This window comes from Myxocyprinus asiaticus, chromosome 13 (genome assembly GCF_019703515.2).
Source record: "Myxocyprinus asiaticus isolate MX2 ecotype Aquarium Trade chromosome 13, UBuf_Myxa_2, whole genome shotgun sequence".
Lineage (NCBI taxonomy): Eukaryota > Metazoa > Chordata > Actinopteri > Cypriniformes > Catostomidae > Myxocyprinus > Myxocyprinus asiaticus.
Genome location: NC_059356.1, coordinates 39844117 through 39863396, shown reverse-complemented (window position 1 = coordinate 39863396; position 19280 = coordinate 39844117). Strand labels below are relative to the sequence as shown.

Here is a 19280-nt window from a genome sequence, read left to right as displayed (position 1 = left end):
CCTCTGACGTGTTTTTCTTAGAGCAGCCTGTCACCATGACCACTGGAGTGGTCGAGAGTTAAAATGGATTTGGCACAAGAGCAGGCAAAGATCAAAGGGAAGCTTTGTCAAGTACTTGTTTGAAAAATCAAACAAACATGGAACAGATGTGTGTGTATCCAGCGTCTCCTATCATTGCTTGGCTATGTGATCTACAGAGGATAAATACATGCTGTGTGTGTGTGTGTGTGTGTGTAAATAGGAAAAATTAAATAAAACTTTTTAATGTTTTGGCAACCATTGCAGGGCTAACACATAATTTGTACTGAGGCTATAAATATAATAAACTCTGGCGAAGCATGACCTGACCAAGAGCAATCAGCAGCGAGAGCGTGCAGCATGCTCAGTGTACATATGCAATGTATGCTTGCATGTCCTTGCACTACACCCAAACACCCAGGGCAGAATTCACAAAGAATGAATTGCACCAGGTAAAAGTGCTGTTTTTTTGCATATGTTGTCTGCGATGGTTTAGTGCCTAATAATGAATTATGCAGATCAGAACAGAACAAACACGCCCATAAAATGCCATTTGCTCAAAGCAATTCCAATCTAGCGGGTCGATTCATAGCCCTATATTGAGGATGTAGCACACTAGTGAGATCTGTCTCACTCTGAAGAGCACTCCACTAGTGTGATCCAGACACCTGAATCATCTCTTTAACCCTCATATTCTGTTCAAAAAAAATGTGTACAATCTTTATGGTCGGGTCAAATTGACCCTAATTGGATTCAATACAATTCCCCAAAAATCACACTATGAAAAACCACAAAGAATCAGGTAAAAACAGTAAACTTTTAATATGAATACTTGTCACGCATGGGGGGCCTGGGTAGCTCAGCGAGTAAAGATGCTTACTACCACCCCTGGAGTCACGAGTTCAATTCCAGGGCGTGCTGAGTGACTCCAGCCAGGTCTCCTATGCAACCAAATTGGCCCGGTTGCTAGGGCAGGTAGAGTCACATGGGGTAATCTCCTCGTTAATATTGCTGATGAGTGAAATAGATTTTTATGTTCCCTAAATAGTCATTTTTTTGTATGGTAGGCTCATTTTGTAAATGTAAGCAATTACTTTTGACAGGATGGGCACAAAGTAAGTGTGTGCTTTATGCAGATGTATTTCCTGTGCACTGTACACATGTGGTACTGGTTTTACTGTCATCTCGAGGGGGCACACCTCACATCTTTTTCCCAACACCTGTATCCACTTCTTGATTTTCTGTGGGGCTGGATACGCCTGCTTGAACTTACACAACAATAGCTGCAGCCGCTGGTGATTGAGGTGGGTGGGAGCGCCTCTGGATCTTCGGTGTGATGAGCGCTTTTCCAAGCTCCTCCGGGAAAAGACGACATTTGTACAATTTGCCCTCATTCCAGTTTGGATTGATTTCACTCCACAGGATGAAGGCATCATAGGCAGACACATCTAAAATGTTATTTAAAAAAAAAACACCAAGGGCCAACGGGCAGTCTTGCGCTGGCAGCAGTAGGGTGATGTGACTTTGTCTAAATTGTCAACTCCTCCTGTGGTGGAATTATAGCCCAGGATGATTTCTGGCTTCAAGTCCTCTCTTGCACTCAGTGATGAATCTTTGTGCATTGTACTCGTCACAAGAACATTCTCGCTTTTCTTTGGGTAGTATGAAACAACTGTTGCAGTTTCAGAGAAAGCACATTTTGAGGAATGCAGTGTTCTGCCCTGCATATTCAGAAGCTCGCTGGGAAGCTCAGGCTTGTTTTTTTTTTTTTTTTATTGTTCCGATCATGGTCAGCTTTCATTTCTGTAGCTCGACACCAAGATGGTAGGATGTAAAAAAGTTGTCACTCATTTTAAGCACCACCTGCATCCCCTGGTTTTTCTCAGGTGCTCCACCTAGTGGCTTGCCTGTGTCAATTTGCATATTCCATGCATAGCTTGATTTGGAATCACAGACTGTCCAAATTTTGATGCCATATTTGAAACCAGTGTGGAAAAGCTCCTTTTTGCCTTCACAGGGTAGTAAATAACCAACATAACAACATATATCAAAGAAATGTTTTTATTTTTTACCGATTCAAATTGACCAACAACATAATATGAGGATTAACATGTTGAAAATTGGAAATCTAACTAATTAGAACACGTCTCCATCATTTGATCATTATTTAATGAATTACGGCTGCCATGATCAACAGAAAATGTACACAAGCATCTATTTTAAATAAAATTCAGTTTATCACTTGCTTTCATTGGTCGGTAATACCACAATGTTTACTGCATCGGGCAAATAGCATTGAGTTTTGCAACTAAATTTGAATCAACAATTAGTCTAATGTACATATAAAAAAGAGGCGTGCTTACACAGTAAAGACTAAAAATTACTTAAATCTACATTGTGATGTTTTTTCGCTAAAATACTACGTGTAAATTGTGCAACTGTTTAGTGAATTCGCCCCTCAGTGTTATAATTGTTAAAAAAAAACAAAACTAAAACATTTCTGTTAATTTCGCTAACTTAGAATCAATTTCGTTTTCAAATAAACTACCAAATAAAAACAAAAATAAAATAAGAATGACTGTTAATTTTAGTTTCAGACACATATGTTACAAAATTTGAAACATTTACAACTACCTTAACAAAACAAAAAATGCCACTCGAAAGTGATAACACTCGAGAGCCCTAAGAAATTGATGAGAAAATTATTTTAAACATATTTAAATGAGTTGCTGGATCTAAGCTATTAAAGGTCAAGTGTTTGATTCCCAGGGAAAACACAAACTGTTAAAATATACCTTAAACGCAATGCTTGGATAAAAAGCATATGCCAAATGCATAAATGTAAAATGAAAGTCCTAAAGCACTAAAACTAAATAATAATAATAAATATATATATATATATAATGAAAAGATTAATGCCTAAATGTAAAACAGAAGCCCTCAATTACCAAAACTAAAATAATAATAATAAAAATAACAAAAAAATCCCAAAACTTCAATACTAAAATATAGCTGCAAGCAGCGATAACGGGACAAAGCACACCAATGGCAAACATATAGGCCTTGTACACACTGCAAAGTTTCGGGAGTGACAACCGCATTTAAATGCAGGAGTGAATCCCCTAAATTATTGTCCCATGTGTGTACGGAATACAGGACTGACTCCCTCAATTGCGATGATAGACAAGCGTAGCCATAGAAACACTGAAGCTTCTCGCGCCTGTGAAGCATGAATGCCACCAGTTTAATCCATTTTTTGTTCCTTTTTTTGAGCAAAAAGTTTATCCACTAGTGATGTATTGTCATCTGACAATGTTTTAACTGCCGTTGACAGAATCGCCTTGTTTTGGTCATGCACCCTGTTGTTAAACAGTGCGCAAGCTCTGGACTGTTGCTCTGGACTGTAATGTACGTGTTTTACTCCGAGACAGCAGGCCCGATGAGAGAAAGTACAGTAAAGAGAGGCAGACTGTAATATATGAATGAATACAGACACGTACCTCTGTAAGTTTGAATTACACCGGGAGAAGATGGACACATCTCACACGGGCCTTTAATCACGTCATTAACAACTAGTTGTTCAGTTCGGTTCCGTACACACTGCGTGGAATTTTTGAAAATGCGATCGTCGCTACCTGAATTTTTCGAGAGTAAATTCTGTTGTAGAATGTGGTTGTCACTCCCATATTTTACTGAACTGTGTGTGTACAGAACAGGATTAAGCACTAAAAGGTGAACTGACAACCGAATTTAGCTGCAATGTGTACGTAGCCATAGATTGAATATACTGTAGAATTCTGGTGATGATTTTAAACAGAGTGGTGAAAAAAGACATTTGTCTTATTACTTACAGTGTTATTTAAATGCTTATAACTTTTGACCAACAGGTTGTGCTGTCACCAGATTGATATGGTATCGTAAGGGCTTGGTCGCAATACCATATATGAAGTTTCATATCAAAACATCAAAGCGTTCAAGAGATACAGATTCAGATTCTTATTGGCATCTTGCCATTAAATTTGTTGATGCGTTAAATGAGAAAGGTTTGATCTATCAAAAAGCTTTTCATAACTTTTTGTCATGAGTGTCTCTTGCTGATGCATGCAAAATTTCATGAAAATCTGACATCCATTCTAGGAGTTTGAAAACTAGGTTTTCAATTAAACTAAAAATAGCGGACAAGAATTATGGCTGAAAATAGCAAATTTGGTATCAACGTACTCACGTGACCCAAGTTTCAAGACAATAGGCCTAATTAATCAAAAGTTATTAGCATTTCTTTGTATCTTTTGACTACTAGGTGGCACTCACCCCAAACGTTTGAGTACTTTCAGGACACAGCCCCAATGACACATACCAAATCTCGTAATCATACTCCAATGCGTTTATAATATGCAGCAGTTTAAGACAGAATTCAAAATGGCCGACACCAATCATTATCACTCAAATTGGTATGTCCTAAGGAATTTAAAGAGACCATTCTCATGAAAGTTATTTTTCATATCTCCTGACCACTAGGCTGCACTGTGCACTGTTTTGTGTCATTATGCTAAAGCATTGTGAACAAACAGCCTAACGTCCATTTTGGCATGTTCACAATCAAATCTGTTGAAGCGTTATACGAGAACAGTTAGGTCTATCATAATAAATCTCATAACTTTTTGTCATGAGTGTCTCTAGATGTTACATGCTAAATTGCAAGCAAATCTGTTTTTTTGAAAATTCGAAATGGCGGAAAATCGAGTGGGCGGAACTGAAAAACAGTGCAATATTTTATTGGCCAAAACGTGAGTCTGAACTTTTGGTGGCGCTAGAGGGTTTGAGTGAGAGACTCCAAATTTGGGTCAGTTACATTTGAGAGTGTCTTATATCAGTGTGCCAAATTTAATATTTTTTCTTTGTAAGGTTCTAAGGCCTGCCATAGATATTCAGCCGAATAATAATAATAACAAGAACACTAACAGATACAATAGGGGCTTCACACCTTTGATGCTTGGACCCCTAAATAACCCTGGAAAGACTTCCATCTTTAAAACTGCTTAGACTTTACACTTGTTGCTCTTTTGGTTGCAAGCATGTTCACACTTCTAACATGCTAACCACCCACATCCGCATGGACAACAAAGTTTTTATGTGGTTCCTTCAACCCCTGTCTTTATTTTCCAGACACCCAAGTTATTTATAGGTAGATGTACCTTATGGGCTTTCTGACGTTAGTTGAGCTTATATTTAGCCATGGGAAGGTGGGGGGAGTGCGGCACTTGTTTTTTTAAGCCCTTTTTCACGAGTGATGAACTCATGTTGGTAATGTCAAGGACTTTGGCAGCAGACTTTGTTTGACAGCTAGTCTCTCACTCTCTCTCTCTTCCGCCTTTAGCCAGACCTGACCTAATTAAGGTGAACCCGAAGCCAGCCATAACCTTTTGCCACTGGGCTCTGGAGGAATCTTGGACATTGAAGAATAGTAAATAATGTGGCCGTTCCTCATGGTGGGTAAAAGACTGCGGACAGTAAGGGCTAAATGTGTGTTGAAGATTCGGGGCATGTGAACTCTCAACTCTCTCTCTCCCTCACTCTTTACCACCCTAAATAACATGGACTATATTAACTCACACTTACAGGCCCACAAAAAAAGCCTCGGTTTGGATGGGATTAATTAAAACAAAGCCAAGAAAAATAAAGCTGTTTCTCACACAGATAACTAACTCTGTTACTGGGGTCTGTCCTGTGAATGCTGCCATCTTTGGAAAATGTATTTTAGGTACAGTAATAAGTGGTGCTGCTTGCTGCACTATTACTATTACTTATACTAAGGGTTACGAATTTGAACAAATGACTAACCCCAAGTTCAATTTCCTTAACTGTTCCATTAATGATTCTTACTTTTGAGGAAGAAATATATATATTTAAAAAAAAATGCCATTTCTATTGCACCTTTAACTGCACATTGTCATATGAACAATCAGTCATTAACTGCACTATCATGGTAACAGTTCTTGGTTAATTATGAGCTGGACATGATGCAAGTCATACCTTCCACTTCAGTGAGCGCTGTGTTTCACGCTAAATATTCAAAAGAATCAGCTCATAAAGAGTCAATAGTTCGGGAATCACATTACACTGGTCTTGCTGTGTTTTGCACTGCTGATTCAAAAGAACCAGCTCATAGGAGTCATTGGAATCAGACAACACTGGTACATGGCAGGAAACACTGTCAAAAAAATACATATTTTTGTATGGTGTCCTATTTCTTTTGGAGGAAAAATGCATGTTCAAGAAGAGTTTAAGAAACCAAAATTCAGGGGGCCTGGGTATCTCAGTGAGTATTGACGCTGACTACCGCCCCTGGAGTCACGAGTTCGAATCCAGGGCATGCTGAGTGACTCCAGCCAGGTCTCCTAAGCAACCAAATTGGCCCGGTTGCTAGGGAGGGTAGAGTCACATGGGGTAACCTCCTTGTGGTCGCTATAATGTGTGGTTCTCGCTCTCTGTGGGGTGCATGGTGAGTTGTGCGTGGATGCTGCGGAGAATAGCGTGGGCCTCCACACGCACTACGTCTCTGCAGTAACGCGCTCAACAAGCCATGTGATAAGATGCACGGATTGATGGTCTCAGATGTGGAGGCAACTGAAATTCGTCCTCTGCCACCCGGATTGAGGCGAGTCACAACGCCACCACGAGGTCTTAAGAGCGCATTGGGAATTCCAAATTGGGGAGAAAAGAGGAGAAAAAAAAAAACAATTTAATCATTTAAATCATATAGTTCCAGTATATTTAGGGTTTCCAACCCTAAGCTAGTACTCACATTTTCTTTCAAAAAAATAAGTAGTCTGGGTAAAAAAGGGCTCCACCAGCCAGAAAAGGCGTGTTTTTTGTGCAAGGTATTTTTTAAAGGTGACAGGTCTCTGCATCAGAACCCTCTTTGGGAATGGAATATATCACCCAGGCCCAGATGTTCAAAGACCTTGGCTGGTGCTGTCGAATCATTTCACAGCAAGTCGATCCAACATAGCACAAAGTCTGTCAATACCACCTGAATAACAACTGCCCAATCAATGAGCAATTAGTTAGCCATCTTTATTATGAGCAAAGAGAATTTCTCAGGTTCACAAAATCCACTGTGCTGCCAAGTCAAAAAATCAAACCCAACAAAAAGAAAAGAAACTGAATCAACTGGAAGGAATGAAAATTTTGCTCCAGTTTGCAAGATTGTTTTTTAAATGTCCTTGTTTGAGTGACTGCCAGACATTCCTTTGAGAGAATAGGAAATAGAATGAGCTTTCAGTTCTTTTCTGCAACTGGGTTTAAAGGACACATTTGTTTTTCTATTATGGTAAGAACTTTCCATTGACTTCTATTGTTTTTATACTGAACAAAGGATCTATTCTAACTTCCTTCTTATATACAGTATAAATATATATTAATATTTACCAATAATGCTTTAACATTTTCCAAACAAAGCCTTCCTCAGTATAAAGATAGAAATGTACTAAAATAGCACCAATTCAGGTACATTAAACGTTTTTCAAAGTCTAAGTGGGAGATTAACTAATTGAAATATCTAGTCCCCATAGACTGCGTTTTCATTGCAATGGACATTAAATCTCTTAAAACCTCATCCTCCACAATATTAATAGTGGCTATACACTTTGCTACAGCAATCATAAAGCTGCGTTTAAATAATATGAACTCCGCATGAAAAGCATTTGCAGAAATCATCTTGTATTTGTTGTTGTGCACGTAAATGATACTTCATTCGAATTGTCTGGAAATCGACGCCAGGAAAATGCTGATGCTTCACTCCAGTGGGTCATGTGAATCCAGCTTATCACAAGTCCCATCTTGGTTTGTTTTGAACAAAACATTATGGTTAAGAGGTCCTTTCTCAATCACTTGATCATTGACACAAATCGCTGTTTTTGTAATGACCCTGGACACGGCGCAAAGGTTCCAACCCTATTCTAACTATTGTTCAGCACTCACAGAGAGCTGAATTACATGTCAGAATGTAATGTTAACATTGATAAATGCTTTAACCATGATTAAGAAAAATTTACAAAATAAACATTTTAAATTAATAGCATGTGTTAACACGTTAATTTCGACAACTCTACTAAAACACACTTCTTTTACACTTCTTATGAGCACATGCATGAGCAAATGTGTACAAATGAATTGATAAACTGTCATGCAAGCCTGATAGGATGCCCTTCTACATTTACAGCAAAAAAAAAAAAAAAAACTTTTTTTTTAATCATCATTTGATGACTCATATTAAGGCATAGACAAATGCACTTACACCCAATGTGAGGATTCATATTCGAACACACACACACACACACAGCACAGGAGATGCATACAGATTTTTTCTCCTCAAATAGAACATTGCGATGACTCATTCTCTGCACAGCCCCAACTGCAATGCTCCTCCTAGCCAGAAAACACACACACACACAGACACACACACACACACACACATAGACACACACACACACACACACACACACACACAGTGTCTATTTATTTCACTGATTAAAATTAACACACACAGATTATGACAAGATTCTGAGTGTTGGAGGAAGGCCTCCTGTGGAATTCAGGAAAAATCAATGTTTCATACAGGCTGAAACATTTACAACTGAATTTATTGACCCGCGGTGGATTGTTCCCTAAGATAAGGGTGCAAACTCATCTGTCACACTTTTTCAGATAACAAATTAGTCCAATTCTAAACACAAATCAGAAATTTGTAAAAGCGGAGGTGAAAAAATTCTGCCTGGATTGTTTTAGAAAGTGCTGTGAAAGCGCTAATATGTCCGCAAACGTCTATTCTATGTGTGCGATCTGGAAGATGTATTTTTTTATTGCGTTTGACCATGTGCTATACATCAGTCAGATGTAAGATTGAAATTTAGTAGATGTTTTTACTAGGCATGAAAAATCTCGATAACCGGTTTGACCGATTTATTTTTTTAACCAATATTACACTTTTCTTCATAATCATTAGAGTAGAATTAGTAGAGTTGTTGAAATTAACGTGTTAAAGGGTCATGAAGCATTAAAACTACGTTTGAGATGTGTGTATGTATTGCGCGCAATAGAAGACAAAGTTAGCATCCATCAATTTCAATTTTAGGATTTAGGGAATTTTTGCGCTATTTTCATCTTCCGGGTTTAAAATCAACAGAGTCAACGTCACAGGATCTGAAGCTTTCACATTCTATAGTAAATCATAGCATCATCAGGGTCTCAGATGTAAGAATGGCATTTGGTAGATGTTTTCACTAGAGATGAATAATCTCAATAATAGGTTTGAGCAATATTGTTTTAACCTATATTACACTTTTCTATGCAATCAGTTATTGGTTTTTTAATATCTGGTTTCCAATAAATTCCAATACACAATTTGATAGGTTTCTATTTAATTGTGTCAAAAATCAGAAAGGAAAAAAAAAAAATATTCTGAAAATCAGTTATTGGACACTTAATTTTTTAACCGATATTACACTTTTCTACTTAATCAGTTACTGCTGCTTTAATATCGTGTTTCCAATAAATGACACAATTTGCGTTAAGTTTTACTTTGTCAAAAGGCAGAAATAAAACAATAAAAAAAAGTATCTAGTTTTCATGTGTACAACTTGTAAGTGAACACACTCTTTAGAAGATTATAAAATGCTTATTCACAAACATAACATTTTACATAGAACATAAGGCTTTCCACATGAGGTGATCTATCACAGCAATGTACGTGAAACTTGATTTTACTACCAACACTCAAAGTGAGGGAGGAAAACTGACATTAAGAGCAATTAATCATCAAACAAAATTGCAACATCCCTTCAAGATCTACATTCGTCAATATATGCCCGAATAGACAAGTGCTTACACTTTGACATGTAAATCACATTAATATTGCTAATTGTTAACCCTAGTTCAACCTCTACAAGAAAATATTGATTAAAAATTCAAGGGGGGAAAAACAAAGAAAGCACCATGTTCTTCTGTCAATCTGTGGCTGTTAGTGGTACCTCTTGATGTGGTAGAGCTGCCCTTTGTAATATGGTGACTATCTGGATACTTCATAAAAACACTATTATTAATTTATATCAAACTATTGATTTACTTTAGCAAGACATAATACAGACATGGACATGCATTATCGCTAAAAAAAACAAAAACATTTTGTGCGAACCCCTTAAAAGCGAGAGTGCACAACATTTGACACGTGCTCTTGAACTCATCTGGTGTAAAGCATGAAGCCCATTATGGTGAAAGGCTTCTGCAGATGGAATGATCTTTTATTGGAGGAACAGAACTGTACGACATGTCCCCAAGAGAACAAAAGGGAGCTTCATGGTTGAATAGATTGACACTCGTTTCTTCTTGATGGGCCTGGATACCCTGGATCACATGAAGCTTCATTTAACATGATGCTGGATGTTTATTTCAGTTTTAACACCTTTACTAGAATTTCAAGGAAAAGAACGTTGACGCTTTTTCTAAAACTTTTCTAAAATGTAGAAAAAATTTTCATAGCACTTGGCTTTGATACTGCCCCCAATCTGATCAGAGACACACATAAGCGTGCTCCAAATGAACATAACAGGTTGACAACATGGAGACTGATATAAAAGAACCTGGTACTATTTCAAGTGTGACTGTACAGTGTGATTGTAGCTCAACTTTGTCCATCATGAATGTACACACCAGCTTAATAAAACCATAACTGGCCTCTGCATTCTGCGAGTGTTGATGAACTGTCTCCTTTCTTTTCTTTAAATACCCATAATAAAGTGACATTTCTGGGCGCTTCATATCAAATCATATAAATAGGCTATAAATGGGAGAATCAAACATCCACCAATTCTTCTTTTACTGTGATGATTCAGATAGATCGCTAATTATTGCTTTGTTTCTTTGACATGTTTCAAGTGTAATGCATCTATAGCCACCATTTGGGAAGCAATCATTTTGACAAACTTTGCGAGTTGAAATATATTGATAAATAATTTCATATTGCTGTGATGCTTAGCATGTGCCACTAGAGGGTGCCGTGCGCTCACACCACGCTGACTGAAATGATGAATGCAGATAATCAGATTTTAAAATACAGCCTTTTGCTGTTTATTATTAAATGCAAGGCCATATTTTGTTTTCAAGATTAATTTTTTTACCATATCGCCCAGCCCTACTTTAAACTATCAATGCTCTAGATATAACAAAAACTTCCATCTGTTGTTATATCATGAGCACAGCAAACGAATGGGCCAATCACCAAAGAGCCCTCCAGGCACTGATGATGTGGAGTGGGGTGCAGCGAAGAAGGTTGCCACGGCATCCAGTGACATTCAAAGACGTCATGAGTGGGTTAGAGGGTTAACAGAGGTTGTTACCAGCTCTAATTATAAACGGCAAGAGTCAGAGATAGGCAGGAGGAGGAGACAGGTGGAGAGGAGAGTGGGGCCGGGCGTAGGGGCAAAGGTATGAATTAATGAGCATAAATGACGTAGAAAGGGCTAATGGGAAGAGAAGGGGCCAAGGATGACAATAGATGCAGGAAGATGGATAAAATCTACTGGGTACTAAGAAACACATCTTTACTTGAGCAACAAGTCATGAAACACTGGCTGAGATGCACCTGAGACAAAACAATTATACACAATTAGAATATGCACGCAACCAAAACAACAGGTTACTCAGCCGCTGACAAATCCTTCTAAACGTGATCTGTAATTGCTTCAGCTGCAAGGTTGCATTACTATAATAACAAACAGCTTCCAATAATGCCACACTAATCCTTTGTTTTCAAATACAATGCTAATTGTTTAGATTGATGTCATTTCAACAGCTGCAATGGAGATTTTAAAATATCACCAACTTTTAAAAACAGATCATATTTTAAAGAACTAAGGCCATATCCACGCTAATACATTTCCATTTAAAGGGTTAGTTCACCCAAAAACGAAAATCCTCTCATGATTTACTTACCTTAAAGCCATCCCAGATGTGTATGACTTTCCTTCTTCAGCAGAACCGAAGTGAAGATTTTTATAAGCAGATTTCAGCGTAGTTTTGTCCATACAATGCATTTAAATGGGTGCCATCAAGCTGCTGGCTGGTTGACGGTCCAAAAGGCATATTTTGGCAGCATAAAAGTAATCCACACGACTCCTTTCGATCAATTTATGTCTTCTGAAGCAAATCCATTGGTAAAAAACTGCTTCCTGCAAACAGTCGATGCATCAGTGACACAAGAGCTCACACGAGAAGTCGGAAGCCTGCGCTTTGTACACAACAGAGGAACGAACGTCAAGCAAGAGTTGGTTAATTTCAAACAGAAATACAGCACTGGCCAGAACCAATGATTTAAAGTTTTAAAAACTTTTTAATTATCAATTATGATGTGTCGAATGCTGGCAGGAACAATTTTTTTTTAAGTGAATTAAGTTTTAATTATCCATTTATTTTTACACAAACCTATGGATTTGCTTCAGAAGACATTAATTGATCGACTGAAGTTTTGTGGATTACTTTTATGCTGCCTAAATATGCCTTTTGGACCATCAAACAGCCAGCAGACTGATGGCACCCATTTAAATGCATATGTATGGACAAACTGAGCTGAAATCTGCTCATTCACTTTGGTTCTGCAGAAGAAGGAAAGTCATCAACATCTGGGATGGCATAAAGTTAAGAAAATCATGAAAGAATTTTCATTTTTGGGTGAAATAACCCTTTAATCACAATTTCAGTGTTCTCGTTTACATGGACACCAGAAAGCCATTTACTGCGAGAAAGGTGCTAAAGACTTGAAACTGGCATATGCATTTATATGCACTGTGTTTGCTGCTTTCTCTTTACTCCCGTATACATTTGGCTAGGTCAGTAAGCAGCCTTCTCCACAGTAATGCAATTTACCTGTGACGCTTGTGTAAATAAAAATCATGGCATTTGAGGATGACTTCACTACTTTATTCTCTGTTGCTTCACTTTATTTCCAGATATTCCAGAGTTGTTGCTGTGTTTGTTTCCTTAACTTTCCATCGTGACCTGCAGGGGAATTGCGCTGCAATAGTGGGGTTTCCCTCTAACGTAAAACTCCGGGACTCCCCCAAAGTACTTATACACGGACATGAGGGACAGTAGTCCATATTTTAAATTGGTGTGTATAAATGGGTATAGTTTATAGTGTATGTGATTCTCCCACTATACATCCAGAAATGTTGAATTCTTTCTGCTGTGCTGACATGTTCATATGATGTATCCTATGATGTTAGTAATCCGGTGTGTTGTATGCATATGCACACTCTTCAAAAACCTGTACGAACGGTGCTTATGTGTTTACTTGACCACATTAGCTGCATTCTCTGGGAGAAACCTAGGTGTGTTAGACCGCTTTCTCTTAATCCCTTAAACTACATGAGGAAATCAGTGTTCTTGTTAACATAACGTTTCAGAACGCCACTTTCTGCAAAAACCCTGGAATAAACCATTTCTTCTCTGATTAACAGTTTTTATTGATTTATACAATTAACAAAGAAAAGCAAAACATATATTCACAGAATCAACATTTAACCCCACCCTGACCCTCAACAAACATCCCTGTGGTCACACATGAGTATAGACACACACACACACACAAAAAGAATATATATATATCAAAAAAAAAAAAAATATCACACTCATTTAAAACTATACCTCTCTCTCTGCCCCTCCCCAAGAGCCCTCCAAGGACACCAAATAGCTGCCCCTTTCCCCATCAAATTAATCCAAGTTCCCTAGCCTTCTACATGACACTCCCTTGAAAGCCGCCACCCTCCCCATCTCCGTGCACCACTCTCGAAATGAGGTCACTCCAGCCAACTTTCATCCCCTTAAAACAATCTGTCTGCCGATCATAACACAGGATAGGACCCCATTTTTTTATGTGTTTGTCCCCTATATTGATGACCACCCCATTGCCTAAAATACAGAGTCTGGGGCAAAACGAAATTTGAGTGCCCAATACATCATATATAAAACTCTGAGCAACCAAAATTCTTGGATCTTAACACACCACCAAAAAACATGGGTTGTGTCCCCGTCTTCTCGTTGGCATCGCCAGCAGGTGGCTGTGTCTTTAAGACCAAGCCTATACAATCTAGAGGGGGTCCAATAGAATCGATGTAAAATCTTAAATTGCATCAGATGCACCCTTGCATCTCTAGATGTAGACTTGACGTTTTTTTAGAATCCTAGCCCACACTCCCTCCTCCAATACCAAGTTTAAATCTTTCTCCCATAATCTCTTCAGAGAAGTTGAATCTCCGTCCCCCAGACTCTGAATTAACAGGGAGTAATACACTGATTCCTCATGACCTTTTCCAAAAGCAGTAATCACTACTCCCAGAGTATCTGCCGCTTTAGAGGGGTGTATGCTACTCCCCAAAATAGTACAGAGCAGGTGGCGCAGCTGTGCATACCTAAAGAACTGAGATCTGGGAATCCTAAAATGTTCAAACATATTATCAAAGGATCTCAACACTCCACTCTCATATAGGTCACTGTGCATATTAACCTCCCTCACAATCCACTCTGACCAGCAGAAAGGGGACTTATTAATATATAATTTTGGGTTCAGCCATATGCTCGAGGCAACTTTAAAGAAATGTCTGAATGAAACACTCTAGACACTTTTGTCCATACCGCATGCAAATGCGAGATAACGGGGTGTAACTTCTCCGGTTAGCTTAACAGAAAGGCTTTGCAATGGCAAAATAGGGGCAATAACTTCCTGTTCAATACAAAACCAAAAAAGATAATCCCATTCTACCATATCAAATGCCTTTTCGCGTCAAGTGAGATGACAGCGACCGGAGTCTGATCATTCACCACTGACCACATGATATTGATGAAACGCCTAATTTTATCAGAAGAGCTGTGGCCCCGAATAAACACCACCTGATCAATATGTATAAGAGATGTCATAACTTAGCCAAAATTTTTGATAATATTTTTATGTCTAGCTAGATCAGGGAAATTGGATGGTAACTCTTACACTCGCTTGGATCTTTGTCCTTTTTTAGAATCAGACTGATCCGGGCTTGTGTCATGGTTGGCAGAAGTTTTCCATTCTTTAAAGATTCCTTATAAATTTCTAACAATAGTGGAGCCAGTTCTGTAGCATAAGATCTAAAAAATTCAGCGGCAAAGTCGTCTGGCCCCCGGAGCCTTGCCTGTAAGCAAGGCCTTAATTAACTTGCCAAGCTCCACCAAGGTTATCTCAGAATCAAGAGAATTTTTTTGCTCAGTCGTCAGTTTAGGGAGTTCTAATTGTTCCACAAAATTTCTAATATCCTATTCAGTAGACGAAGACGTGGAACTATAGAGATCAAGATAGAATTCTTTAAAAGCATTATTAAAATCAATGGCCAAGGTAAATATTTCACCACCAGCAGATTTCACTGAGGGAATGGTAGAAAAAGACTCTCTCTGCTTTACACTACCGGTCAAAAGTTTTGAAACACTTTACCGAAATGTTTCTCATGATCTTAAAAATCTTTTGATCTGAAGGTGTATGCTTAAATGTTTGAATTTAGTTTTGTAGACAAAAATATAATTGTGCCACCATATTAATTTATTTCATTATAAATCTAAAATTTAATTTAAAAAAAAAAATAGGTTTTTGAAATTGATGACTTGGACCAAATAATAAAGAAAAGCAGCCAATAAGTGCCTAGCATATAGACGGGAACTCCTTCAATACTGTTTAAAAAGCATCCCAGGGTGATACCTCAAGAAGTTGTTTGAGAAAATGTCAAAAGTACATTTCTGAAAATTCTAGGCAAAGGGTGAGTACTTTGAAGATGCTAAAATATAACACAGTTTTGATTTATTTTGGATTTTGTTTAGTCACAACATAATTCCCATAGTTCCATTTATGTTATTCCATAGTTTTAATGACTTTACTATTATTCTAAAATGTGAAAAAAATTATAATAAAGAATGAGTAAGTGTTTCAAAACTTTTGACCGGTAGTGTATATATCTAGCCAAAAGCTTCCCTGCTTTGTCCCCCAACTCAAAGTATGACTGTCTTGCCCTGAATAACCAAACTCCACCTTCTGTGACAAAATAGTATTATATCTGCATTACAATCAGGTCAATTCTTTGAGGCCATCAGACAACATTCGACGCTTCAGCTCTGCCTCTGCACTTTTAATATTCCCTTCCAACGTAGAGTAGTGATGGCTTAGTGGGCTAAAGCACATAACTGGTAATCAGAAGGTTTTGCTGGTTCAATCCCCACAGCCACCACCATTGTGTCCTTGAGCAAGGCACTTAACTCTAGGTTGCTCCAGGGGAATTGTCCCTGTAATAACTGTAAGTCGCTTTGGATAAAAGCGTCTGCCAAATGCATAAATGTAAATGTAAATATATATATTTTTTAAATCTATTCTAGAGTAAACCTTATGGACTGATGAAAAAAATGTATAGTCCCTACCAGATGGATTCAAAAGTCTCCAAATATCTGTAAGACCAAGATTTTTACACATCCTGTGAAGCGTCAATGTTGCTCTAGGGGGCTTGCACACTTTTGCTTCACTATGATCAAGGACTGAGTCCATCAAAAGATTAGAGTCTCCTACCAATATTATATAATGAGGGGTGCCATCGGCTTGCAACATCCCTTCAAGATCTATAAAAAGCACTGATCATCAACGTTAGGTGCGTAAATATTAGCCAAAATAAGACTTTGCCCATACATTTCTGCTAAAACAATAATGACTCTTCCTAATTTATCTTTAATCTGTTTGAGACATTTGAATTGTAGATGCTTAATTATCAGTGTAATGACTCCCCTGCTCTTACTTGAGCCAGCACTAAAGAAAACATGTCCACCCCATATCTTCCCAAATTTTTCAGCTTCATGCGGGGAAAGATGTGTTTCTTGAAGAAACACTATATCATATTTCTTACGCTTAAGAAGAGAAATAACCTTCCTTCTATTTATGGGGTGCCCCAACCCATTCACATTCCATGTGGAAAGAGACAATCCACTCACATTAACGTTTGACATTTTGACATATGAGAAAAAATAGATTGTGTCAAAAACAAAATTATAAAGACCACATTCCAACATTAGTGCAACAATCAAACCTCGAAATTCCCCCAGAACCAAACAAACAGAAAAAAGATAAACGTGTGCATTAACCCTGCGCACGACAGCGCCAACTGGCGTCCATCCCTCTAAACTCAAACAATCCATGTACGCCTACGAGAGCCCCCGTGACAATTTTGCCATCGGACTGCTCAAGTCCGGTGTTTCTATAACAATTTTGTGAGACAGAATTACACAACAAAAGATAATCTATAAAACAAACTCTAGCCAATAGGTGGAATAAACACAAAGAGCGTGTAGATTCATCCACAAAACTGTTGCGAAGTTGTGTTACTCCACAAAACAAACTCCAGCCGCTAGGCGGAACCAGCCAAAAAGAAACAAAAAAGGTGCTCAATTTCCTCAAACTGTCAAGAGAATGTTCAGTGAGTCGGTCCACTCGACAGCAACGCGAGTACCACAAAATAACTTACTCCATTGACTTTATGGAGGATATTGCAATCTGTGGGCATGTGAATGTTTTACAGCCATCCTTAGCATCTATTCTCAATTTGGCCAGGAATATCAGTGCAAAAGCGATTTTCCATTGATGTAAGAGCTTCTTGCATTCCTTGAATCGATCATGTTTCACTCTTGTCGAATTCGCAAAGTCTGGGAACAAGAAAATGCTGTGGTTCTTCCAAAAAAGTCTTCCTTTACTCCTCGACTCGCATAACACAAAATCTTTATCGGATGATCTCAGAAATTTGTCCAGAATTGATCGGGGCTTGCTTCCCTCAGCGGATCGCTGAGCCGGAACCCTGTAAGCTCGCTCGATTTCCAGCTTATGGCCTGTTATGTCAAGCAGATTCAGAAAGAGCCCATCCAGGAATTTCACCATATCCTGACCCTCTTCGGCCTCAGGAATTCCGACGATTCAGACGTTATTCCGCCTGCTACGGTTCTCCATGTCCTCCAACTTCTCCCAGACATGCTCCAAATCCACCTTGGTCACTAGCGGATTAGCAGATAATTCCCCCTCCGATGACTCCAGATAATCGATCCATTTCTCGACATCCCCCCCCCCCCCCCTCTTGTAACCACCTCAGAGATTTCGTCTCCATGGCAGTGATCGATCGACGTATTACAGCAAGATCCTCAAGTCAACAACAACCTTCATAAGCATTTCCGACAAGTTCAACATCTCTCGCTGAATTTCCCTCATTTCTCCGACCAAATCGACTCCCTGGCTTGGGGCCTTCTCAGTGGTGTCAGCTTGAGCACGTAAGTGTCTTTTAATGTCTCAAGAGCGCTAGAATTTTGAATTCTTTGACATATTGTACTCCTAGTACAGAGACTCACCTGAATCTATCAATCAGACTCCGTAAATTATCAATGTCACTATTCAGGGAAAACACAGTGAGACTACTTAAAATAATAATAATAATTTTAGCTATATTCTCTTTTCTAGAGTTTTAAGATAACTATGGACATTGGATAACTTTCCAGGGGTACTATAACTGAGGAGCCTCTATGTTCAGCACTCTCATTCAAATTGACAGCAAATAAAGCAATTTGACAAACCGCATTTAAAACAAATAAAAAACAACATTTATTGTTTGCATTTCACTATAAAATTGACTTTTTTGTAAAAAAAAAAAAAAAAAAGAAAAAAAGAAAAGCCCATTGCGACCTACAACTCATTTTGATGGAGCATGTCAAATTTCATAAACAAACATGCAAATGCTGGTGGGACAATAGAACTTTAGAATGATGGATGATCAAATTTTGCGGAAATCTGTGTACAGTATTTATTTTTTAATGATCATCGTAGTAAAGAATTAGTGGTACAAACTAAAGTTGTTGAGTTCTTACCTGGTGTATTACGTGAATTCATGGATGAGCTACTTCTTTGACTCCAAAGATTTGTAAGGATGTTGTGTGAGCTGGCAACGTAAGTTTGGTTTAACTCAGTGAAGGAGGCAAGCTGCTGAATGATGCCAAGCTCTAAAGGGGGTCCTCGGTTTCAGCCATGACCGTAGACATCACGTGGAGGGCTGTGATGGCTGCTAATGCCAGTAGCAGAAGAGCCTCACTGCAAGAGGTAGAAACACGTTGGACTTAATGGAGCTGAGACCACCAATATCAAAAAGATGCAATGAAATTGATTTGTGACTGAG

General features: G+C 38.4%; 1 protein-coding gene across 2 annotated transcripts in view; it reads right to left on the bottom strand.

Moving 5' to 3' along the window:
- LOC127450871 (histone deacetylase 5-like) overlaps window positions 1-19280 on the bottom strand; it is a 144239-nt gene that overhangs the window by 89119 nt on the left and 35840 nt on the right. Inside the window, exon 2 of one of the 2 annotated variants that reach the window (XM_051715311.1) lies at window positions 18976-19195. The exons of the other annotated variant lie outside the window; for it this stretch is intronic. Coding sequence (XP_051571271.1) covers window positions 18976-18997 — 22 coding nt within the window. The 5' untranslated portion in view covers window positions 18998-19195. The remainder of the gene's footprint in view (window positions 1-18975; window positions 19196-19280) is intronic. 2 annotated transcript variants of the gene reach the window in all.